Source organism: Mustelus asterias, chromosome X (assembly GCF_964213995.1).
Source record: "Mustelus asterias chromosome X, sMusAst1.hap1.1, whole genome shotgun sequence".
In the NCBI taxonomy this organism is placed as follows: Eukaryota; Metazoa; Chordata; class Chondrichthyes; order Carcharhiniformes; family Triakidae; genus Mustelus; species Mustelus asterias.
The window spans coordinates 1,762,492-1,788,834 of NC_135834.1; the positions used below are offsets into that span (position 1 = coordinate 1,762,492).

At 46.9% G+C, this 26,343-nt stretch overlaps 1 protein-coding gene and 1 pseudogene across 1 annotated transcript in view; one reads left to right on the top strand and one right to left on the bottom strand.

Moving 5' to 3' along the window:
* LOC144482009 (vitamin D3 receptor-like) overlaps positions 1-26,343 on the bottom strand; it is a 168,080-nt gene that overhangs the window by 96,462 nt on the left and 45,275 nt on the right. The window contains exons 4-5 of the mRNA XM_078201260.1: positions 23,773-23,941; positions 2,168-2,298 (exon numbers count right to left, since the gene is read on the bottom strand). Of these exons, the coding sequence (XP_078057386.1) occupies positions 2,168-2,298; positions 23,773-23,924 (283 nt within the window). The 5' untranslated portion in view covers positions 23,925-23,941. The remainder of the gene's footprint in view (positions 1-2,167; positions 2,299-23,772; positions 23,942-26,343) is intronic.
* Positions 17,894-18,103, top strand: LOC144482047 (U2 spliceosomal RNA; annotated as a pseudogene).

The following is a 26,343-nucleotide window of genomic DNA, read 5'->3' on the forward strand; positions in this document are numbered from 1 at the left end:
AGGAAAGCAGCCAGCATAATCAAGAACCCCACGCACCCCAGACATTCTCTCTTCCACCTTCTTCTGTTGGGAAAAAGATACGAAAGTCTGAGGTCACGTACCAACCGACTCAAGAACAGCTTCTTCCCTGCTGCTGTCAGACTTTTGAATGGACCTACCTTATATTAAGTTGATCTTTCTCTACACCCCGAGCTGTGACTGTAACACTACATTCTGCACCCTCTCCTTTCCTTCTCTATGAACGATATGTTTTGTCTGTATAGCGCGCAAGAAACAATACTTTTCACTGTATACTAATACCTGTGACAATAATAAATCAAATCAAATCATAGGTTCTACCTTAGGACATCTCCTGTTCCTCTACTTTCAGGAGGCAGGAGGAGGTTGAGAAGGATCAGGAGGACTGCTGCAGAAGTGCCAGAATGAACATCTGCATTTTGGTGATCCCCAGACCCGGCCAACTGCTACGTACCTCTCCCTCTCTGCCAATTCAGATTGCACTGTTAACCCTTGACAAAACTTACAAAAGCCTCTTTTCCCTCACAGAGCAGCAACTTATTCAAACCAGCCACAAGGCAACTGAGAACAGAATGTGCAAGAGAGGTTTTCAGCTGCCTGAGGTTCAAGCCCTCTCCCAAATGAGTTCTGCCATCACAGCTACCATTTTAGCTGCAAACTCAACTCAGGTCACCTCCTGATTTGTAGCTCTCCTCCTCAGCTCCCTGGTGGTGAGGCCCATTAGTGGTTTAAACTAGAAAAAGTCAGAGACCCAGTCGTGGTCAGAAGCCAAAACAGGGTTGGGACCAACAGTTAGACTAGGAGTTCGGTATTGATGACACATGGTGATCGAACAGCATCCATGAAGGAGGAATGATCACCGAAAAATAAACCACCTGGGAAACAAGAGGAAACTAGAATTGCCAATCTGAGGTACAAAGTTCTTGCTCAAGTGTACAGCAGTAACAGTGGCTTTACTCTGCGATCTGTGTGGCAATATCGATCAGTTTGAAGGGAATTTGACTGCATGGTGCAAAACAGCATAAGGTTCATTCAGCAGATTACTGAACATGGGGTAATTGCCAGCTCTCAGGTAAGCCAGTGCAGAGAAACCGTTCTCCTCCCAGATCATAGGGGGTCAAATTCCACCTATAGAATCTGCTGATTGATCAATGAGAAAACATGTGAAGAAACTAAAATTGCAACAAAGACCAATTGTTATGCCCTTGCCGAGATCAGCTAACAATCAAAATTAGCAATAAAACCCATTTATCATAGATATAAAGCAGAGTGTGCTGGAAAAGCTCAGCAGGTCTGGCAGCATCTGTGGAGAGAAAGTTAAAGTTTCAAGACCCTATGACTCTTCTTCAGAGCTAGATTTCTATCCAGTACAGAGCTGTGTTTCTTCAGCTAGGTGATCAGAACATTGCCTTGATTCACAGTGACCGTTACACATAATATTCTGGATTCCATCTTACAGCAATTGGAACTAAAATATTGGGTGGAACTTAATAGCCCTCTCCTCTCTCTGGGAGTGGGCTAGGAGGTATGTATAATCAAGCAGCAAGGCACAGGGTGGAGACCCCATCACATTTCTGATTCCCCACCCCCTGATTAAGTCGGGGCAGGGAAGGTTGAGGTCAGCCTTCCTGTCCCCAGGTCCGTAATTAGCCAGTTACAGCCACTGCCCTGCAGGAAGATCTCCTGCTCTTCACATTAATCTCCCTTCAGTCCCATCACTCGGGCCGGTCTGACAAGCCTCAGTGAGCCCACCCTACTCGCCTCTCTTTGGGGGCCTCCAGTGACGTTTCTGCTCTGGGGACTGCTGCGGTCAAAGCAGTGGCCACCACTCCTGGTGGCACTATTGGAACTGAAGAGTTGTCATTCCTCGGATCGGCAGACAGCTTTTGGAAGCTGGATCTTCCCCTTTGAGACTTCAGGAAACCCGATTGCAGGCGGCAGATTGCCATTAATTTGGGGCTCCTGGAAATGACCATGGCATGGTCATCACCCCCTTTCCAGCTGGTGATAGGGCCACTGCCTCTGCATTAAATACAGTTGATTATTGGAAATTGTGTCTCTCAAGAACAAGTTCAACTGAGTATTCATTCATAAGTTCAGTTTCAGTTTCATTCAAAGCTTCCCCTCTGTTCCAAGTGCGTTTACTTACATTCTTTCATCATGCCAATATCCTGGCACCGCTTGAGTCGACATGCTTGACAATGCCTTCTGTTATCCTTTGTAATTGAACAGTTGCCATTAAAAGGACAGGTAAAATTGGCCTTTTTCTTCATGCTTCTCCTGGTGAGGGAGGAAAGTTAAAAAACAACTCAGTGATTTAGGCGACAAATAAACAATTACGAAGGACAGGCACAGTCCAACACTAATATCCTTATTTGAGGATTGTGACTACAATTTTGCAATATATGAAAAACATGATACCAGACAATCAGGAAGCATCAACAATTAAACCATAAAATGTTCGGATGGAATAAACAACAGCAACTCCCCAGTGAGATCCAGCGCCGGAACTCTCCCGCCTCGCCCGCCACGGAATCAAAGCGGGCGAGGGCCCGGGAACAGAAATGTTTGTTGACCTCGGGTGGGGATTTCTGGTCTCACTTGAGCGAGATTGTAAAGTTCCGCCCCAGGTCTCAGCTGAACACAAAATGTTGGGAAAGCGAAGAGGTATCCCAGTGACCTCTGCTGAGCTGTGTATGAGCGAGTGAGTGACAGAAGCCAATCCAATTTAGCTGCCGTACCACCAGTTACTCAAAAGACAAACTGGAAGGAATTGAATTTATTTAATGTCTCATTACGCCACAAATTTCTTACAATGAACTACACTCTACAGTCACTTACAACTTGCTGATTCACATCAACAATCCCAACTTGTACGTCACCTAATGCTTAATATAATTCCCACATGACTGGTTTAGCCTGTTTTAGATTTTTTTCTTGACTCTTTCATGGGATGTGGGCAGTGGTTGGCTGGGGCAGAATTTGTTGCCCATCCCTAATTGCCCTTGAAGTGAGTGTCGCACTCGGCTATTTCAGAGGGCGGTTAAGAGTCAAAGAACAAAGAACAGTACAGCACAGGAAACAGGCCCTTCGGCCCTCCAAGCCTGTGCCGTTCCTTGGTCCAACTAGACCAATCGTTTGTATCCCTCCATTCCCAGGCTGCTCATGTGACTATCCAGGTAAGTCTTAAACGATGTCAGCGTGCCTGCCTCCACCACCCTACTTGGCAGCGCATTCCAGGCCCCCACCACCCTCTGTGTAAAAAACGTCCCTCTGATGTCTGAGTTATACTTCGCCCCTCTCACCTTGAGCCCGTGACCCCTCGTGATCAGTCAACCACTTTGCTGTGGGTCTGGAGTCACATGTCGGCCAGACCGGATAAGGACAGCAGATTTCCTAAAAGTCAACTCTAGAGATTTAAACACATAATCTAGGCAGGCACTTCAGTACAGTACCGTGGGAGAAGTGCAGTGTTGGAGGTGCTGTCTTTCAGCTGAGACACCGATTGGCAGACATAGGTGGGCAATCGGGCCGTGTGGGGGTCGGAGAGGCAGCGATGCGGGGTTGTGAGGCTGGCCAGTGATTGGGAGGCTGGCGTGCGGGCAACTACAAACGCGCCGATCTCTGCCCTTACAGATCGGCGCATATGTAGTGGCCTGCTGAGCACTATGCTGCCACCACTCCAGTGGGAATAGGCCCCGGCCACAGATTTTTAGCGTGATTCACGCTAGTGCACTCCGTGATGCACAGAGTGTGGGACATTCATTTTGAAACTCCCACTGAAAAAAATTAATCCAATTTTTATGCAACTTTGATACTTAGAATTATTTTGGGAGACTCGCTCCCATGGTCTCAGTTTAACAACTTATCATAGAAACCCTACAGTACAGAACAAGGCCATTCGACCCATCGAGTCTGCACCGACCACAATCCCACCCAGGCCCTACCCCCATATCCCTATATATTTACCCACTAACCCTTCTAACCTACGTATCTCAGGACTCTAAGGGGCAATTTTTTAACCTGGCCAATTAACCTAACCCGCACATCTTTTGGACAGTGGGAGGAAACCGGAGCACCCGGAGGAAACCCACGCAGACACGGGGAGAATGTGCAAACTCCACACAGACAGTGACCCGAGCCGGGAATCGAACCCGGGACCCTGGAGCTGTGAAGCAGCAGTGCTAACCACTGTGCTACCGTGCCGCCCTTATGTCAAAGAGTGCCGTGGAGTGGTCACAGGCAGTGGCCTCCTAACTGCAAATATTCACAGAGCAAGTTACTGATCAGGTAGGCAGTTGCATAATGGTATTGCCGCTGGACTTGGAATCCAGCGATCCAGGGTAATGCTCTGAGGACATGGGTTTGAATCCCACCATGGTAGATGGTGATATTGAATTTTTTAAAAATCTGGAATTCATGAAACCATCACCGTAAAACCCCATCTGGTTCACTAATGTCCTTTAGGGAAGGAAATCTGCCGTCCTTACCCGGTCTGGCCTACATGTGACTCCAGAGCCACAGCAACGTGGTTGACTCTGAAATGGCCTTCCACTCAGTTCAAGGGAAATTAGGGATGGGCAATAAATGCTGACCCAGCCGGCAACACCCACATCAAATGAATTTTTAAAAAAAGGTTGTTGAGAAAAAAAATAACAACATTTCCTTTGTTTAAGAAGGGTAGCAAGGATAATCCAGGTAATTACAGGTGAACCTTACGTCAGTGGTAGGGAATTTATTGGAGAGGATTCGTCATGAGGATTTACTCCCACTTGGAAATAAGTGGACGTATTAGTGAGAGGCAACATGGTTTTGTAAAGGGGACGTCGTGTCTCACGAACTTGATCGAGTTTTTCGAGGAAGTGACGAAGATGATTGATGAGGGTAGGGCAGTGGATGTTGTCTACATGGACTTCAGTAAGGCCTTTGACAAGGTTCCTCATTGCAGACTGGTGCAGAAGGTGAAGTCGCATGGGATCAGAGGTGAGCTGGCAAGGTGGATACAGAACTGGCTCGGTCAAAGAAGACAGAGGGTAGCAGTGGAAGGGTGCGTTTCTGAATGGAGGACTGTGACAAGTGGCATTCCTCAGGGATCAGTGCTGGGACCGTTGCTGTATATATATGCATATATGATTTGGAGGAAAATGTAACTGGTTTGATTAGTAAATTTGTGGACGACACAAAAGGTTGGTGGAATTGCGGATAGCGATGAGAACCATCAGAGGATACAGCAGGATATAGATCGGTTGAAGACTTGGGCGGAGAGATGGCAGCTGGAGTTTAATCCGAACAAATGTGAGGTAATGCGTTTTGGAAGGTCTAATAAGGATAGGAAATATACAGTAAATGGCAGAACCCTTAAGAGTATTGATAAGCAGAGGGATCTGGGCGTACAGGCACACAGGTCACTGAAAGTGGCAATACAAGTGGAGAAGGTAGTCAAGAAGGAATTTGGCATGCTTGCCTTCATCGGCCGGGGCATCGAGTTTAAAAATTGGCAAGTCATGTTGCAGTTTTATAGAACCTTAGTTAGGCCGCACTTGGAATATTGCGTTCAATTCTGGTCGCCACACTACCAGAAGGATGTGGAGTCTTTGGAGAGGGTACAGAAAAGATTTACCAGCATGTTGCCTGGTATGGAGGGCATTAGCTACGAGGAGAGGTTGGAGAAACTTGGTTTGTTCTCACTGGAACAACAGAAGTTGAGGGGCGACCTGATAGAAGTCTACAAGATTATGAGAGGCATGGACAGAGTGGATAGTCAGAAGCTTTTCCCCAGGGTGGAAGAGTCAATTACTAGGGGGCATAGGTTTAAGGTGCGAGGGGGCAAGGTTTAAAGGAGATGTACGAGGCAAGTTTTTTTTTTACACAGAGGGTGGTGGGTGCCTGGAACCCACTGCCGGGGGAGGTAGTGGAAGCAGATACGATAGTGACTTTTAAGGGGCGTCTTGACAAATACATGGATAGGATGGAAATAGCAGGATATGGTCCCCGGAAAGGTAGAGGATTTTAGTTCAGGCGGGGGCAGTATGGTCGCTGCAGGCTTGGAGGGCCGAAGGGCCTGTTACTGTGCTGTAATTTTCTTTGTTGTTCTGTCTCGAGCTGTTTTAACATATCTAGCTGGAGGCTGATAATAGTGCGAGTGACAAAACAGTCCTCTTACCAGCTTGTGTGTGTGTGGGCCTACAACATGGAGAAGCCAATAGTTAGTACTCATTATGCGAAAAGAATCATATTTGCTGCTGTTACATGGAAGCATTATAGCATGAAGGAGAGAGGGCAGTGCAAGAGGGCAGGGGAGGGGCATGGGCACACATGCATGCATAAGGGTGAGGGCAAGAGCGAAAGGGTGTGAGGGGTGAGCCAACTAGGGAAAATAGTCTTGTTGGGTGGAATTTTTTTTGCATTTATTTGTTGAAGTGTGTGATGGGTGGTTCCGGCAGTGCCCTGCCTGCCGACTGGAATGGCAGGAACGCATGCCCGATTCCACTCTCGGAATCAACTGTGGGCAGGTGACTAGTGGGCCAAATCACATGAAAGTCTGGGAGCTCACTCGTCCACCCATCTGTCAGCTGGTGGCTTCGAAGAACCTGGCGCCATATTTAAAGGTCAGTCCAGCATGTACATCTCATGTCTTTATGAGACTGTTAAAGATGGCATTCAGCCAGAGGCAAAAGACCAGTAAGCCTCAAGAAGAAGTCTGCACCCCAATTCAGCCACCAAGCCCTCGAGGCTTTGATTCGAGATGTCCAAGGGCAGAGGCATTCGACCCCAAGGGATGGCTCCAAGAAGTACAACAACCTCTCATCTCCAGCCTGGTAGGCCATCACCGGGAGGTCAGTGTGGCTGGCAACCACGCCCAAAGTGCCATGCAGTGCAGGAAGCGGGTAAATGATCTCATTGCTCCGTCAGGGTAAATCCCCTCTCAGCTCTCTCCACTATCAAACTCTCAGCATGGCATCTTCACGGATCTCACACATCCATTAGCAGGGGAAACATATCACCACTCACTCTCTCACAGACACTTCCACATCACCACCAGCTATCATGTTGCTCACACTCCATCCTCTGGCGCTTCTGGGGAGGGCTGACCACACACAGGGGACATGTATCCGACCCACCCTCTGCCCCATTCCTCTGATCACATGCCTTTCTTTCATCTTCATCCAGGGCAAGCTGGCACACAACAAGTGGAGAGAATCCAGACCTGGGCAGGGACAACAGAGATCATCACCCTCACCGAACCCGAGGAGGGAGCTTGCTGGGGACGATAGTGATCGCTCCTGTAGGGAAGCACAGATTGGTCACTCCCAACAACCCAGTATGGATCTCAACTCCATCAAATCCCGACAATCAAAGTCAGTCAAGTGTATTCAGCTCAGCCACTGAAACTCTTATTCTTCTCCACACGAGCAAATGGAGGCCATCCACACAGCTGAGCAGCTCTCCAAGCCCCGAGGCCATCTGAGAATGTGTGTGTTAATGAAGAGCTGTCGCTGTGCTCATTCACTCTCCAGCAGCACAGAGACACACACATCTCAATGGGATGTAGCTCCAGATCAGACTCAATCACTTTCTGGCGATTACATCCCAGACATGTCCCCACAGCAGTCAGAGACACGGACAGTCCAGCTCTCTGGCTCTCGGAGGGAGACCAGTCACCTGCTCAGTCCCAGAGACACGGACAGTCCAGCTCTCTGGCTCTCGGAGGGAGGGGCAGCTGCAGACTAGTCACCTGCTCAGTCCCAGTCAGATAATGAGCCTCGGGAAGTGACTGCCAGATCACTGCTGGAGAATGAGTGTTAATGAAGAGCTGTCGCTGTGCTCATTCACACTCTCCAGCAGAGTTTCAGTGGCTGAGCTGAAACTGCTGGAGGTACAAAAGCAGGCAGCAGAACATCAGGCAGAGGTTCGAGAGTTTCTCGGCAGACTAGGGTGAACGAGGGGGAAGTCTGTCTGATGTTGTGGCTGCAACATGCAAGCGCCTCGAGGCCAGCATGGGTGACTATGATGGAGACCTTGGTCCAGCAGGTCCTGTTGGATTTGTGCTTGTCTCTGCACTCCATGGCCACAAACCCTGGTGGGCAGCATCAGGATGTAAGTGACATGGAGACCGGGCACCTTGACCTCCCTCTAGGTGCTCCATCACCTGGAGGAGTCAGGCCAGGGTCCTGTGGCACCCACAGGGAGGATAAGTGTCAGCCATATATCCCTGGGGCCTCCCCTCAGGACAATAGAGCCGCACAGAGTCCCCTCTGCCTCTGCCTACACCCATTCCAGCAGTGCAAGCTGCCAAGGGTCCTTCTGTCCCTGAGCAGGAGATCCTTATCAGGCTGGGGCATTCCAGGCCTCGGGCCACCTGAGGACATTCGCCAAGGTCAATACAAGAACCAGGACATAGCAAAGTCAGCAGACGGATATCGGAGTTGCACCAAGGTGCAGTGGCAGGGTTAGGCAAGTTAAAACATGTTGATGTCACTTTTGGTTTACAGGCATACTATCACTGTAAATAAATGGCACTTTTCTCACTTGCTGGGTAGGTGAACGTTCTGGTCAGTTGAAGGTATTATGAATTCTCTTATTCGAGATTTAGCCATCCTGCCATTCAGAGTGATAGTGGGATAGCGTCCCACTCGGAGATTACCATGACTGTGCTGTCAACCTCAGTGCAACTAGTCTCCAGACATGACTGTGGCAAGTGTGTTTGAATCTTTATTCAAAGTGTATGATGGAACTGTTTTGAATCTTTCTTCCTCAACGGACAGCAATGAGTAAGGGAAGCTCATCATCACTGATACTCTAGCAGCATTGGGTCTCCTGAGCAGTAGTGCCCAATCCCAAGACATGCACTTTTGGTGAGATCCCTTGGCTGGTCCTCATCTCAGTCACGTAAGTGTTAGCATCATTCGATGGTGGCAGAAGCATCAGGTCTTGTCTTACAGCACTATTGTTCCTCAATGGACTTTGAGTTCACAGAATGAGTACATTCACAGGGCATTGCTGAAGCGCAGGTCATGACCTAGCGAGTCATCAGGCCAGAATGTGCAGATCCGAATGCGAGACTCATTCTCACTGCGAATGCTTGGACATCCCTTGAAATGAAAGGGAATGGCAGAGGGCTCAGAGAGATGTGACCCTTAACTTACTTTAATTACTGACAAGTATCACAGGCGGGTCTCCCACATCTTCCTTCCTCCAGGGCGCAATCTCACTGTCCCTCAGCAGCCCCTTCAGCTTCCTGGACCTCTGCATCTTCATCTTCCAATCAGCTCTCATCCTCTGCCGTTCACTGATTTCATAGCAGATTGTGAAGGGTACAACACACTGCGATGATGTGCGAAACTCTCTCCAGAGTGTATTGCAGTGAGTCACCCGAGTAGTCCAAGCCTCTGAAGTGCATCTTTAGAAATCCGATGGTCTGCTCGATGAGTGATGTATGGAGCTCTGAGCAACATTGTACTTCTGCTTGGAATAACTCTGAGGCCAACAAACCGGAGCCATCATTTCAATGGGTACCCCTTATCCACCAGTAACCATCCCTGCAGATGTATTGGCAGCTCATCTCGGGCATCTGGGAGTGGCTCAGGATGTAGGAGTCGTGGCAACTCCCAGGATACGGTGCATAAACGTAGTGTGTGCTTCCGAAGGTCACATATTGTTGGAATGGTCACCGTTGTGGGTTTATAAACATTAAGGGCTGCTGCCATGCAGCCCTTACAACCTCATGGGTGCAGCCTATTGGAAAGCCTGACATGGCTGCAAAGCCAGTGAATCTGAGAGACTGGCTAACTTCATCCAGAACAAATCTAACATCGTGACGTGTCTTCCTGCAAAGGGCACTGATGAGTTGCCAACTGAGAGATGCCGCACAGATCCCCTGTTGGTGACTGGAAAGACCCAGAGGCAAGAAAATTGAGCACTACCGTCACTCTCAAAGCCACTGGCAAAGGGAAGCCTCCAGCCTCACGTGGTATCAGGTCTTCATGAAGAATGTGACATTTGCGATGTACAAGATCTTGGGACAAGCACAGGCGTGCCCGCATTGCCTCTCATTATTTGTGAATAATAATTTGTAGAACCTGCGTTCCCCAACTCCAGGCGCAGTAATGATCAATGTCTGAAGTGCAGGCTGCCCAAGTCTCGTAGCACCGTGCCGTCCTTATAGGCAATGTTGGCATGGAACTGGAAAACACCAACCATTCTGCCCCAGCAGTGTGGCGTTCTGCGTAACAGGAGTGGCACAGCACTATGGCAGGTAAAATGCCACACGGAAAGTTCGGTTGAATGGATTCTAATGCAAGATACCCAAGACAGTGGGAGTAGCCTGGATCTTCGCCAGTATTTAATGTGCTGTAGTTACTAACTAGTAAACATTATGCAATTCGATAATTATTGCATGAGTAATTGCAACAGCACCTCTCCAGTCTTCTAGGAAATTGAATGCCACCCAGAAAAGTCAGAGCTGAGACAGTGCCATAAATAATTTGCTGAACACAAGTGCAAGTCTTCCATAGAACATCCTTGAATTTAAGCCAAGTGCTGTCATAGTATATCCTGCGACAGGCTCAACTTGTGCCAGGCTTGATAATAAGCACATGGGAACATGAGTAGGCCCTTCAGCCCCTCAAGACTCTTCCACCATTCAATCATACCCTGTCCACTTTGGCTCTCTATCACAAATACCCAACTCGATCAATCTTAGATTTAAAATGATTAATTGGGCTCGTACTGATTGCATTTTGTGGGAGAGAGTTCCACACTTCTCCCACATTTTGTGTGAAGAAATGTTTTCTAACAGTGTATGGTGGCACAGTGGTTGGCACTGCTGCCTCACAGCGCCAGGGACCCGGGTTCAATTCCCAGCTTGGGTGACTGTGCGGAGTTTGCACTTTCTCCCCAGGTCTGTGCGGGTCTCCTCTGGGTGCTCCGGTTTCCTCCCACAGTCCGAAAGACATACAGGTTAGGTGGATTGGCCATGCAAAATTGCCCCTTAGTGTCCCAAGATGGATTAACTATGGTAGATCTGTGGGGTTACAGGGATAGGGCAGGGGAGGGCACCTAGGCAAGACTCTGTCAGAGTTGGTGCAGGCTCGATGGCCTAATAGTCTCTTTCTGCACTGCAGGGATTCTATGATTCTGCATGGTCTGGCTTTGATTTTACGTTTATGTTGCTTTGTACTAGACTACCCTGTCAGCAGAAAAAAAGCTTCTCTCTATCCCAACAATTCCTTTGAAAATCCTTATGAAACCTTAAATCTAATCAGCCCTCTATATCCTACATTCCGAGGTATATAGGCCTAGTTTATGTAATCTCGTTTCATATTTTAACCCTTGCAGTCCTGGTAAAATTCTCGTGAACCAGCTGTGCACTGCACTCCTTCCAAGATCAATCTATACTTTTTAAGGTGTGGTACCTGGAACTGTACACCTGATGTGGTCGAACAAGGCTTTGTATAGCGTCAGCAAAACCTCCTCCCCTTTATATACTAGTCCTTTAGTTATAAAAGCTAACAATCCCATACCACCTTTAAAGAAAGACTTGCAATGATATTGTGCTTTTCATAACCTCTCGAAGTCTCATAATGCTTTACAGCCAATGAAATACCTTTTGAAGTGTAATCGTTATTGGAATGCAGTAGCCAATTTGTGCACAGCAAACTCCCACAAACAGCGATACAAGAAGAGCAGATAACCTGGGCTTCTGTCATGGCGATTAAGGGACAAATTACTGGCCACAACACAGAATAGCTTTTCTTCAAAATAGTCCATGGGATCTTTTACATCCACCTGCACAGGCAGATGAGGCCTTGGTCTAATGTCTTATCTATAAGATGGCACCTGTGAAAGTGTACCACTCCCTCAGTACTGCACTGGCATGTTAACCTTGATTTTTGTGTTCAATAAAGTGGGACGTAAACTCACAACTTTGTGATTTAGAAGCGAGAGTTCTACCATCTGAGCCACGGCTGACAACTTTGACAATTTCTTTTCTACCTGACCATGACAATTTTGTGATCTTTGTACCTGGACTCCTAAATCTCTTTGAACCTCCACTGTTCCTGACTTTTTGAGAATTTAAGAAATACCCTGACTTTTTTGGTGCAAAACTTACTACCAGCCAAACCTGTGACTGCTGTGTGAGTGTTTGAGGAAGGGACAGAAGGTACTTCCCGATTTTCTCCAAGAATCATTCGGCAAGTCACTCCAGACTAGCTGAGCAGCTAATGAGTGATGGCAGCAGGTTGCCTGGCTCACTCTGCTCAGGCACTGAATGGTGATTGGAAAAGGATGAGGTTAGTAAGAGCAAGAAGGTAAAGACAGGCGAGGGAGATGACGAAAATCTACCCGTCTCAGAGAAAGGCTCTCAAATGCCAGATAGATGGGACTGCAGAACACAAAACAGCATTTCAAGGGTTTAAAACAGTAATAGGCACACTTTACTAGGCTGCCGAAGATTAACAGGGGTTGTATAGACAGAGTGCATCAGAACAGACAGTGTAGTGTAGATTGTGAAAGCTGTTCCACCACCAGCTTAAGGGCAATTGGGTTGAACAACAAGTGTTGGCCTTGTCAGCGATGCTCACATCCCATGAGAGAATGAAATAAATAAGGGACATTGATATTCTTTGGTAAGTAGTGGGTAAATAGGCTTAAATTGAAATTTTGTTTAATATTTTGAATTTAACTTGGAACTTTAAAAACTGGAAAAGAAACTGCCCGTCAGTGGCAGTTACCAGACAATCAGCTTTCAGTGATTGCTTGATTAGGTGTTAGTGTGAGGAGAAGCGTTTATCACCTATCTGCCGATGGCTTGAAAAGGGTACAAACGTAAACCGTACCTGCTGATGCACACACTGGCTGTAACTGCACTGCATTGTGATTGGAGTGTGTAAACATTGGTTCTGATGAAATTTCCTCTCATCCTGAAAGGTTAACCATGTTTCTATCCACAGATGCTGCCTGACCAGCTGAGCATTTCCAGCACCTATTAGGTTTTTTTTTTTTCGGATTTCCGGCATCTTTGTATGATGTAAAAGCTGGGAATTTGGGGAAGAGTAGAAATTCGGTGCAGTGGGAAAAGGGTGTACTTGCCTCCAATCTTCCTGCACCTTGGAAACGGGCTGGGAGGTGAGTGGAAATGCAAAATGGCAAAGGAATGCATTAGTGCAGGACTCAAACTTGTTGATGCGGCTGGTGAATTTTGCTAGGTTGATGGATGGAGACTGCGGTCTTTGGTCGGCAATTGATCCAGTTAAGGAACCAATTATCAGGTATTTGGCAGAGGATACAAAGAACAGTACAGCACAGGAAACAGGCCCTTCGGCCCTCCAAGCCTGTGCCGCTCATTGGTCCAACTAGACCAATCGTTTGTATCCCTCCATTCCCAGGCTGCTCATGTGACTATCCAGGTAAGTCTTAAACGATGTCAGCGTGCCTGCCTCCACCAACCTACTTGGCAGCGCATTCCAGGCCCCCACCACCCTCTGTGTAAAAAACATCCCTCTGATATCTGAGTTATACTTCGCCCCTCTCACCTTGAGCCCATGACCCCTCGTGATCGTCACCTCCGACCTGGGAAAAAGCTTCCCACTGTTCACCCTATCTATCCCCTTCATAATCTTGTACACCTCTATTAGATCTCCCCTCATTCTCCGTCTTTCCAGGGAGAACAACCCCAGTCTACCCAATCTCTCCTCATAGCTAAGACCCTCCATACCAGGCAGCATCCTGGTAAACCTTCTCTGCACTCTCTCTAACGCCTCCACGTCCTTCTGGTAGTGCGGCGACCAGAACTGGACGCAGTACTCCAAATGTGGCCTAACCAGCGTTCTATACAGCTGCATCATCAGACTCCAGCTTTTATACTCTATACCCCGTCCTATAAAGGCAAGCATACCATATTCATCATGGAGTGCGGTTACAAGTGGTGTACCTCAGGGATCTGTTTTGGGGCCACTGCTGTTTGTAATATTTATTAATGATCTGGATGAGGGTATAGTTGGGTGGATTAGCAAATTTGCTGATGACACCAAAGTCGGTGGTGTGGTAGACAGTGAGGAAGGGTGTCGTAGTTTGCAGGAAGACTTAGACAGGTTGCAAAGTTGGGCCGAGAGGTGGCGGATGGAGTTTAATGCGGAGAAGTGTGAGGTAATTCACTTTGGTAGGAATAACAGATGTGTTGAGTATAGGGCTAACGGGAGGACTTTGAATAGTGTGGAGGAGCAGAGGGATCTAGGTGTATGTGTGCATAGATCCCTGAAAGTTGGGAATCAAGTAGATAAGGTTGTTAAGAAGGCATATGGTGTCTTGGCGTTTATTGGTAGGGGGATTGAATTTAGGAGTCGTAGCGTTATGTTGCAACTGTACACAACTCTGGTGCGGCCGCACTTGGAGTACTGTGTGCAGTTCTGGTCCCCACATTACAGGAAGGATGTGGAGGCTTTGGAGAGGGTGCAGAGGAGGTTTACCAGGATGTTGCCTGGTATGGAGGGGAGATCCTATGAGGAGAGGCTGAGGGATTTGGGATTGTTTTCGCTGGAAAGGCGGCGGCTAAGAGGGGATCTTATTGAAACATATAAGATGATTAGAGGTTTAGATAGGGTGGATAGTGATAGCCTTTTTCCTCTGATGGAGAAATCCAGCACGAGGGGGCATGGCTTTAAATTGAGGGGGGGTAGTTATAGAACCGATGTCAGGGGTAGGTTCTTTACCCAGAGGGTGGTGAGGGATTGGAATGCCCTGCCAGCATCAGTAGTAAATGCGCCTAGTTTGGGGGCGTTTAAGAGATCCGTAGATAGGTTCATGGACGAAAAGAAATTGGTTTAGGTTGGAGGGTCACAGTTTTTTTTTTAACTGGTCGGTGCAACATCGTGGGCCGAAGGGCCTGTTCTGCGCTGTAATGTTCTATGTTCTATGTTCTATGTTCTATATGCCTTCTTCACCACCTTCTCCACCTGTGTTGCCACCTTCAAGGATTTGTGGACTTGCACACCTCGGTCCCTAGGTACCTAGGTGAAACTTTACCAGGGTGCATATGAAGGATGAAGCTTCAGAGCATCACCACCCATAAAGAGACAGGAGCTCGGCAGCTATTTTAGTGCAAGCAGGGTCAGTGTGAATAAAATGCAGGAGTGACAGGCTGGAGGCTGGGCAAACTTGGTAAGCACATCAGAGGCATACACTGACTGAGAGTGTTTGCTCTGAGGTGCAACTTTCATCTGCAGAGCAAGGGGAGTGAGAGACCTTGAGAAGTGAACACTACAGGGAACAATTGTTCTTCAGTTTTCAGACCAATGTAGAGGAGCATGAGTGAGAGAGGCACAGCAATTGGGGCAGAGCTGCAATATCCAGAGGGGCAGCAGGATCACGCAAGGAACGGTGCATGAATGAGGAGGGCGCAGAAAGGCATGTAACCAGCTTCACAAGGGTGAAAGATGATACCCAAACTGCACCAGATGGACTGCAGCATTCAAGAAGGTAGCTCACCACCACTTTCTCAAGGGAAATTAGGGACGGACAACAAATTCTAGCCTAGTTAGTGTCACCCACATGCTATGAATGAATAAGAAAGTTATGCTAAACTGTATTGAACCTTGGTGTGACATCTCCCAGTGAGATCAGGGTGCCTGCACAATGGTGCCCCTGGAGCTCAGCAGCCAGCTTCCCAGCATGAGTAGGCTCCACACCCTCATGCTGGCGAGAATCGCATCCGAGCTCTTATTTTTCTCCAAATGCTGTACTGGAAGCGCGCCCAATAAGTCGGCACGGTAGCACAGTGGTTAGCACTGCTGCTTCACAGCTCCAGGGTCCCGGGTTCGATTCCCGGCTCGGGTCACTGTCTGTGTGGAGTTTGCACATTCTCCTCGTGTCTGCGTGGGTTTCCTCCGGGTGCTTCGGTTTCCTCCCACAGTCCAAAGATGAGCAGGTTAGGTTGATTGGCCAGGTTAAAAAATTGCCCCTTAGAGTGCTGGGATGTGTAGGCTGGAGGGATTAGCGGGTAAAATATGTGGGGGTAGGGCCTGGGTGGGATTGTGGTCGGTGCAGACTCGATGGGCCGAATGGCCTCCTTCTGCACTGTAGGGTTTCTATGATTTCTATGATTCTCTCCCGCCTCCACGCTCGTTTGGCACTTAGAATTTTTGGATAAGACTATATAAGCCCCCGATATAATTATAGTAAGACATCTTACAAGAGGATTTGAGTATCGGAGTAATAATAGCCAACATACCATTCTCTTTCTTAATTGCTTGTTGTACCTACATTTTCAGTGACTTGTGAACAAGGACATCCAAGTCCCTTTGAAGTTTGGCACTTCTGACCTCTCATCATTAAGAAACACTCTGTTTTACTCTTTTCCCCACTGAAGTGCAAAACCTCACATTTCTTCACATTGCATTCCATCTTCCAATGTTGTGCTCACTTACATAGCCTCGTCAAATCCCCTTTGCATTCTCCTCACAACTCGCACTTCCACCTGGGAAAGTATTCCAGAGCTTAGGGCTTGGACAGCTTACAGTACAGTCGCCAATGGTGACTGTACCTAGTCTGCAGGGAGCGGTCGGAGGGCGGAGCTGAGCATAACTGAGTATAAAACTAACTTACTGGGGAAGGTGATTGGCGGTTGCAGGTCACATTTGCATAAGTGCAGTCACTGTGACCAGAAGATGGTTTGTGGAGGAGCTGCTGTGAAGGGACAGTTAAACCCCAAACACTACTTTAGTGTTTCCCTCCTCCTCAACCAAAGGGAAAAACATTCCCAACGTCGCCCTCATCCTGATGGCCACCTTTGTGTGCGGCTGCATCAAGCTGTGTGTAGACCCTCGGTACACGAACAGCAAGTGCCACTATTTTTTGAGGTTCTACCTGTCCCAAGTGTTGCGGAGGATGGGTCTGGCCACATTGCCGCGGAACGCTCCAAGTAGTTGGACCGTACCGCAGCACCTGTCCTTTGTGGAGAAATTCTTCCGGAAACACACCTTTGACCACATGGCTATCAAGCAGTGGTCAGCACGTAATGTCCTTGAGGCCCTGAGAGAAAAGGAGACGGCAGATCCTGTCGGATGGCTCCCTGAGCGGACTGTCAGCGTCATCTGGCAGAATGCCTCATCACCAGAACTCACAAACAAGCACCAAGACCTGGCTTGGCTGGTGGTGAGAAGGGCACTCCCCATCAGATCCTTTATGCACGCCCGGGGTCTCAACCTCACCGCACGCTGCCCTCGAAGCGGCTGCGGGGCTGATGAGACGGTCGCACACCTCCTTGTGGAATGTGCCTTTGCAAAGAAGGTCTGGAGTGAGATGCAGTGGTATTTGTCGCGGTTCGTCCCGGGCAGCTCGGTGACGCAGGACTCTGTGCTCTACGGGCTGTTTCCGGGGACGCACACCGAGACAAATATCAACTGCTGCTGGAGGGTCATCAACTCGGTGAAGGACGCGCTTTGGTCCGCCCGAAACTTGCTGATCTTCCAACTGAAAGAATTGTCCTCGACCGAGTGTTGCAGACTGGCACATTCCAAGGTCCAGGACTACGTGCTCAGGGACGCGCTCAAGCTTGGGGCAGCCGCCGCCAAGGCACAATGGGGAAAGGCCACCGTGTAAAGCGTCTCAACCGAGGCAGACCGAGGGCCGGGTAACTGAGAATACCCTCGGCCTGCGTAACTGTGTGCCAATCTGAAAAATAACGGCACACAGTAAACTCTGACGACGTATGTACATAGTTTTAAGTAATGAAATGTAATGTTTTGTAAATAAGCACTGTACTGTAGGGTAAAAATGATTAATTTATTGGACTGTTTGTAACTATTGGATCTGTCATTTGAAATGTCGTATTTGAAAGTTTTTTTTGTGAATAAAGTATATTTTTGAAATAAAAAAAAAAGCTTCTCGGCCTTTTGGCTAAGATCAAGTGTAGTATGGATTGGATGCTGCACTTGGTTGAGGTCATTAGGTTACATTGAAGCTTCATATGTTTCATATGAAGCAATTTTTAAAAGCGGCATCTCGGCCTTTTGGCTAAGATGCAAATGAGCTCAAGCCTTGGAGGAGGAACCTCCCCCTTCTCCAATCAGCTTGGCTCATGTAGATCAGGCCCAGGACAGGGTGGTTTGGTCGCTCGCCCTGTCTTGTCAGCCTGGATCGGGAATGTCTCAACTTGTTGAGACTCTGAATTGGATTTGATTTGATTGAATTGGAAAAGTACAAAACAAAAGTCGACAGGAGGACCACAAGCAAGGGAGAGGGGAGTTGCAATTTTTTTTTATCCGTATAAGGGCAAAATGGCAGCTAGGGCAGTGGCATGCTCCTCCTGCCAGATGTGGACAATTAGGGAGCAATCTAGTCTCCCTGACAACTTTGTCTGCAGGAAGTGTGTCCAGTTGTAGCTCCTCACAGACCGCATTGTTCGGTTGGAGCGGCAGGTGGATGCACTGCGGAGCATACAGGAGGCAGAGAGTGTGATAGACACTAGTTACAGGGATGTTGTCACACCACAGGTTCAGACAGGTAGATGGGTGACTACCAGGAGAGGCAAGCAGGTGGTGCAGGAGTCTCCTGTGTCTATTCCCCTTTCAAACAGGTCTATCGTTTTGGACACTGTTGAGGGGGAGAGCCTGTCAGGGGGAGATACCAGCAGTAACCAGGCCTGTGACACCACAGCTGGTTCTGCTGTGGGACAGGGTCGGGCAAAGAGCAAGCGAGCAGTAGTAATAGGGGACTCGCTAGTTAGAGGCACAGACAGGCGTTTCTGTGGCCGCAATCGAGACTGCAGGATGGTGTGTTGCCTCCCTGGTGCCAGGGTCAAGGACGTCTCTGAGCGATTGCAGGACATTCTTAAGGGGGAGGGTGAGCAGTCAGAGGTCGTTGTACATATTGGTACCAACGACATAGGTGGGAAAAGGGATGAGGTCCTGAAATGTGAATATAGAGAGTTAGGCAGAAGGCTAACGTGCAGGACCTCGAAGGTAGTAATTTCAGGACTACTACCGGTACCACGTGCTAGTGAGAGTAGGAATAGGAGGATTAGGCAGATGAATGCGTGGCTTGAGAGCTGGTGCAGGGGGCAGGGATTTAGATTTTTGGATCATTGGGATCTTTTCTGGGGAAGGGCTGATCTGTTCAAGAGGGACAGGTTACACCTGAACTGGAGGGGAACTAACATCCTGGCGGGGAGATTTGCTAGAGCCACTCAGGAGGGTTTAAACTAGTTTGGCAGGGGGGTGGGATCCAAAGCAGTAGGGAGACAGAAGAGAAGTTTGAGAACCACACAGAAGTTAAAGAGAGCACATTAAGTAATAAAGGCAGTGTCAGTAATCCTAGTACCAGACAGATCAGGCAAAAGCAGGACTGAGAGCAAGGAAAGTCCAGATTAAACTGCATTTATTTCAATACAAGAGGCCTGACGGGCAAGGCAGATGAACTCAGGGCATGGGTGGGTATGTGGGACTGGGATATTATAGCAATTACTGAAACATGGCTAAGGGAGGGACAGGACTGACAGCTCAATGTTCCAGGGTACAGATGCTATAGGAAAGATACAACAGGAGGTAAGAGAGGAGGGGGAGTTCCACTTTTGATTAGGGAAAGCATCACGGCCATACTGAGAGGGGATAATATCCGAGTGTTCGCCCACTGAGTCTATATGGGTAGAACTGAGAAATAAGAAGGGGGAAATCACTTTGATAGGGTTGTACTATAGGCCCCCAAATAGTCAGCGGGAAATTGAGGAGCAAATATGTAAGGAGATTACAGATAGCTCCAAGAAAAATAGGGTGGTAATAGTCGGAGATTTTAATTTTCCCAACATTGACTGGGACAGCCATAGTATTAGAGGGTTGGATGGAGAGAAATTTGTTCAGTGTATTCAGGAGGAATTTCTCATTCTGTATGTGGATGGCCCGACTAGAGAGGGGACAAAACTTGACCTCCTCTTGGGAAATAAGGAAGGGCAGGTGACAGAAGTGTTAGTGAGGGATCACTTTGGGACCAGTGACCATAATTCTATTGGTTTTAAGATAGCTCCGGAGAATGATAGGTCTGTCCCAAAAGTTAATATTCTAAATTGGGGCAAGGCCAATTTTGATGGTATCAGGCAGGAACTTTCAATAGTTAATTGGGGGAGTCTGTGGGAAGGAAAAGGGACGTCTGGTAAGTGGCATGCTTTCAAAAGTGTGTTAACTAGGGTTCAGGGTAAACACATTCCTCTTAGAGTGAATGGCAGGGCTGGCAGAAGTCGGGAACCCTGGATGACACGGGATATTGAGGCCCTGGTCAAGAAGGAGAAAGAGGCACATGACATGCATAGGCAGCTGAGATCAAGTGAATCTCTTGAAGAATATAGGGGGTGTAGGAGTAGAGAGAAATCAGGAGGACAAAAAGAGGACACAAAATTGTTTTGGCAGATAAGGCAAAGGAGAATCCAAAGAGCTTCTACAAATACATAAAGAGCAAAAGAGTAACAAGGGAGAGAGTAGGGCCTCTTAAGGATCAACAAGGTCATCTATGTGCGGATCCACAAGAGATGGGTGAGATCCTAAATGAATATTTCTCATCAGTATTTACTGTTGAGAAAAGCATGGATGTTAGGGAACTTGGGGAATTAAATATTGATGTCTTGAGGAATGTATATATTACAGAGAAGGAGGTGCTGGAAGTCTTAAAGTGCATCAAGGTAGATAAATCTGCGGGACCTGATGAGGTATATCCCAGGACGTTGTGGGAGGCTAGGGAGGAAATTGCGGGTCCCCTAGCCGAGATATTTGAATCATTGATAGTCACGGGTGAGGTGCCTGAAGATTGGAGAGTGGCAAATGTTGTGCCTTTGTTTAAAAAGGGCTGCAGGGAAAAGCCTGGGAACTACAGGCCAGTGAGCCTCACATCTGTGGTGGGTAAATTGTTGGAAGGTATTTTGAGAGACAGGATCTACAGGCGTTTAGAGATACAAGGACTGATTAGGGCCAGTCAGCATGGCTTTGTGAGTGGAAAATCATGTCTCACAAATTTGATTGAGTTTTTTGGAGGGGTAACCAAGAAGGTAGATGAGGGCAGTGCAGTTGAGGTTGTCGACATGGACTTTAGCAAGGCCTTTGACAAGGTGCCGCATGGTAGGTTGTTGCATAAAGTTAAATTAAAAGAGAGGTTATGTAAGAGACCAGATTTGGAGCAATACAGAGATCTGGGAAGGTTGTATGGCTTGAGGAGGTTACAGAGATAGGGAGAAGTGAGGCCATGGAGTATTTGGGGGGAAAAAAAGAATGAATTGAGGCGTTGCCAGATCTGGAGCCATTGTGGGCCAGAGAATAAAGGATGGTAGGTGGGTTGGTCCTGATGAGAGTTAAGATACAGGGCTGCAGGTTTTTCGATGAACAGAACTAGGCTATGGTCCAAGTGCTGGGAAATGGGATTAGTATAAATTGGTATTTGATGGTCGGCGTAGACATGATGGGCCGAGGCCCTGTTTCTGTGCTGCATGGCTTTATGACTTGTAATCAGCATGCCTTGCATCTTGTGACCATGCTTTTAAACAGTGGGGCAGATCAACTCTGATTTAGATACCAGAATTATAGAACGAATGATAGATATATTATTGCTAGCGCAATGGCGAAATTCAATATTTGTCTTAAAAATCAGGGGTGGCAAGCAACTTCAACAGACTGCATCGAAACTCAAGATCCTACTTTGGGCATAACTGATCTGAACCTCTTTACGAGTTCGGGAGGGAATTACCTCGTGTTGCACCCATATTTCACCATTTCACACTCGAACTGGAGGGCTATTTGAGCAATGCACCCTGCCAGCTCAGGACGATAAGTGACCTCACTGGACTCGTTCTGGAGGGAATGAAATCTGAACTGCAGGATCAATATCAAATTTCTTGCAAGAGCAGATATGTTTATTTTACATTTTCACAGTGGAAGAGTACTTTGCCTCTCTAGCACTGGTTTGTCCTTTAATTCATTTACATAGAGGGATATATTGATACAGATTGTTGATCTTCGACTGAAATGATGGTTTTCCAGGGGAAGTCACAGAGACATCTACAAGCAAGACATTTTTCAATTTAGCGATCTAATTTCCCACATTGGTATCACCATGCCAGGTACCTTACCCAGTTGTGAGATTGGCAGGCAACTTGCAAAGAAACATAGAAACTAGAAGCAGGAGTGGGCCATTCGGCCCTTCGAGCCTGCTCCACTGTTCATTTTAATCATGACTGATCAAATTCAATATCCTGATTCCCCCCTTCCCCCCATATCCCGTGATCCCTTTAGCCCCAAGAGCTAAATCTAATTTCTTCTTGAAATCACACAACATTTTGGCCTCAACTGCTTCCTGTGGGAGTGAATTCCACACATTCACCACTCCCTGGGTGAAGAAATTTCTCCTCACCTCAGTTCTAAAAGGTTTACCCCTTATCCTCAAACTGTGACCCCGAGTTGTGGACTCCCCCCACCATCGGGAACATTCTTTCTGAATCTACCCTGTCTAACCCTGTTAGAATTTTATAAGTTTCTATTAGATCCCCTCTCACTCTTCTAAACTCTAGTGAACATAATCCTAACCGATTTAGTCTTGCTTGCTTGCGACCTCTGCCATTGCCCTCCTGTGACCAGGTAGTAAGAAAATCGACAATGGCAGCCCAGACAGAGTAACTTCTGCATCGACTTACTAACTTTTCCATGCGGAACAGTAAACAGGTGCTTGGCAGCTCCAAGGTCAGGAGTATACTATTTGAAGATTGCGGCTATGACTCTGAAGGTTACCAATCTGACCAAATATGCTGGAAGTTGTGCACTGTGCTGACTAATACCCTATTCCCTCATTACTAATATACACAATCAATAAGCAAGGAAATGATAATTTTTCGACAGTTAAATATTAGATTTACTTTTCAATTTGCAGAGAACTACTGCTTTTGCATCTCCCCAGATTAAGCCATTTATCTTGTCCAAGGCATGCATACAGTAATTATTCCTTTCTTAAAGGCTCAGACTTTAGGGTAACAGAACTTGAAAGAGCAAGTTACTGCAAGTATGAGTTTGGCAGAAATATATTTTCGTGACATTTTACTGTGAAGGCAATAATTGTTTTCAGCAAGAATCAAGAAACTAGCCAGAGGCCTGGGCTATTTATTTTGCCAGCTGCATATATTCTGAAGAATTCTGCAAAAATGGGTTTGTTAGACTCAGTTAGAGTCTTTACCAATACACTGCTCAGCGGCAGTATGTATTCCAGTGCCCGACATTACCAGCTTTTTACAGCAAACTTGTAACAATCTAGCTTTCTGATTGACTGGTTAATTCCAATTCAAGCTTCAACACATAAAAAGAGCTCCTCTATTGTTCAGTTAAGCAACCAAAATGCAACATAATCTAATGTGAATGCCACTTGCTGATCTCTATAGAATTCTTGATCTGATACAGTAAATGCCAGCTCAGCTCAGCTATCCAAAGACAAACTGAATCCTGATTGAGCAGGGAGTAGGGAACATGGCAACAAAATCATATTCTGAAATTAGACTTTCTTTTTTGACATTTTTGTAATGCACTCTTTCATGAACACTGAGATTTCCAAATTGGAATTAAATTGTCCCAGTGGTCGTCAGCCCCCTCAGCACTCTGGAATTCACAGATCTGGAATCATATTTTGGTAAATACAGCAATCCAACATTGTTTCAAACCATCATTTTGATAGACTGAATTCAGAAAGCTCCTTTTGACAATGGATGGCTCCCATTTAGTAGGTAACAAAGTATCTTACCTGAAGAAGCCTTTACAGCCTTCACACGTCATGGCATTGAAATGGAAACCTGTCGCTTTGTCCCCACAAACCCCACAGATCCGTGGGCAATTTCTATCAAAGTCGTCATCTTCAGGCTGATATGCAGATGAACTCTCTGCCATCTGTTCCATCTCTACAATTCTTGTTACTGCAAAAAGAAAAATAGGCCTTTTTTAAATAAAAGAATGGATGTTAACAGTTACAAAATGTGAATTGTAGATAAAATGTAGTTACAAGGCAGGTTATCCTGTAGAATATAGTGTGGTGCTGTGTCGGGTCCTCTGCTGGTAGCTGCGAACATGCAGCTTCCTTTTAACGGAATAATCCAGAACAGACTGACCCCTGCAGAGTTCCCTCCCTCCCACCCAGATTGTCACACCTGCACCTGCAACTCATCTGATAATAGTTTGTGCTTCTAATCTCCAACTGAACAGTACGAGTGTTTCAATACAAATGGCTGTCTCGTTCAGAACTCTTTTGCTTTTGCAACGCTGTGTCAAAACTTTCCCTTTGCTTTCAGTATCATTGTGTGCTGGGGCCATGGAGAGTGCGTGATCTCATCAGCACCAGTTGGAGCTGCCTCTCTGCCTTTCCTTGCTCTTCATTTCCCGTCAATATTACAGTACTGGAGGCTATTACATGCTGCTATTTTGTTTCATTTTGACACTTTGATAGAGTAGTAAAGACAATTGTGCAGTTTTGTTTTATTGTGACACTTTGATACAGTAACAAAGTCTCTTATATGCTGTTTTGTTTACTTCAATAATCCAGTACCAAAGGCTTGCTTGCTTTGTTCCAGTAACAATAAACTAAGGACGGTTACTATCTTGCTGTTTTGCCTTATTTTGGTGCTGCCCCCGCCTCCCTCCCCTCCCTCACTAATTGTGGGGTCGCACCAAGCCTGAGCATTAAAATAGTGAGAAACAGTGAGAAAAGGTTTTGGAAGTACTGCCCTAGATGTACACATTAATGTCGTGCACTCAGCCCCAACGTAAGCACACAGCTTTGATATGAAGCTGCTGAAGCTTCCCAGTAAGCTGAAATCACTGAAACCCTCTCCATTGGTACTTCACAGAAGCGTGATCAAACAAAAACTGACACCAAGTCATAACAGATATTGGACAAGTGCCCAAATGTTCTGTCAAGAGGAAAGCGAGGCAGACAGGTTTGGGGAGCGAGTTCCAGGGCTTAAATGTTCCAGAGTTTTAATTATTTTAATCCTATTTGTATTTTCCTCAATACTGCACCAGTCCATCATTTTTCAAAACTCCACCATCGTCCGTCCTTGGATTGACAAGCTCCAGCTGTTGCTTTCAGGTACCCTTTCCTCAATTACATCATGAGGGTTCATCCTGGTTTAAGGCAAGTATGGTTCTTGCCTTCCCATTCATTGTGTTTCTTAATCTGCTTTCATCCCTGGTCATAGAAGAGAATTCCTACATACAGAAAGATGCCATTCGGCCATCAAGTCTGCAGCGATAACAATCCCACCCAGGCCCCATCCCCGTAACCCCACGTATTTACCGTGCTAATCTCCTTGGCACTGAGGGGCAATTTAGCATGGCCAATCTACCTAACCCACACATCTTTGGACCATGGGAGGAAACCAGAGGATTCGGAGGAAACCCACACAGACATGGAGAGAATGTAAACTCCACACAGAGTCAGCAGAGCCCGGAATTGAACCCGTGTCCCTGGTGCTGTGAGGCAGCAGTGCTAACCACTGTGCCGCCCCAAATGATGAGAGTGTATTCTGCCCAATAACACAGCTTCCATTTTCTCTCCCCTTAAATCATTCTACAATATTCCTTATCACAGACTGTCCCACATAATCCTTGGGATAATTGCTACTAAGTGCTTACAATCCTTACTGCTTATTGCGAAGGCTCGATTGTTCATTTGCTTTCTATTCAGAAGCTATTTGCACCAAATGGCTGTCTGCACTAATTATGATTTACCATCTGATTTGTTATTGTTAAACACTCACTTCTTGCTGTACATAAACATGTCCAAGCATTTTAATGAACACCACAGGACTCGACATTATCCTCGAGACACAGGATCTTTTAATTCCATCTGTTGTAACTGATCGTCGGAAGATCAAGGACATAATATGAAAACTAAGGTGAAAAGTACATCGTATCGTGGAGTGCTAATGATCTAACTTTCACAGCATGAATAACTCAGGAGGGCAAAGTCCAAATGACTTATACAGATGGACAGGAGAAGCCTGAAGCAATCGATCTCTGTCTCGCATATATTTATGACTTTCCTTCTGTCAACATCCGAGGCTGAATTTTCCCCACAGAGGCAGGAAACAAGAGTCAGGTTCATTTTGGGGTCAGGAACTCAACTCTGGTGGGAAATTTGCACAGGGGTGAGCTCCTAATACTATGGAGACAGAATTCCTGTCCAATTGGAGCCAGTAGGGGGGCAGGAACAGAGTTGGGCAGCACAGTGGTTAGCACTGCTGCCTCACAGCACCAGGGGCCCGGGTTCGATTCCCGGCTTGGCTCACTGTCTGTGTGGAGTCTGCACGTTCTCCCCGTG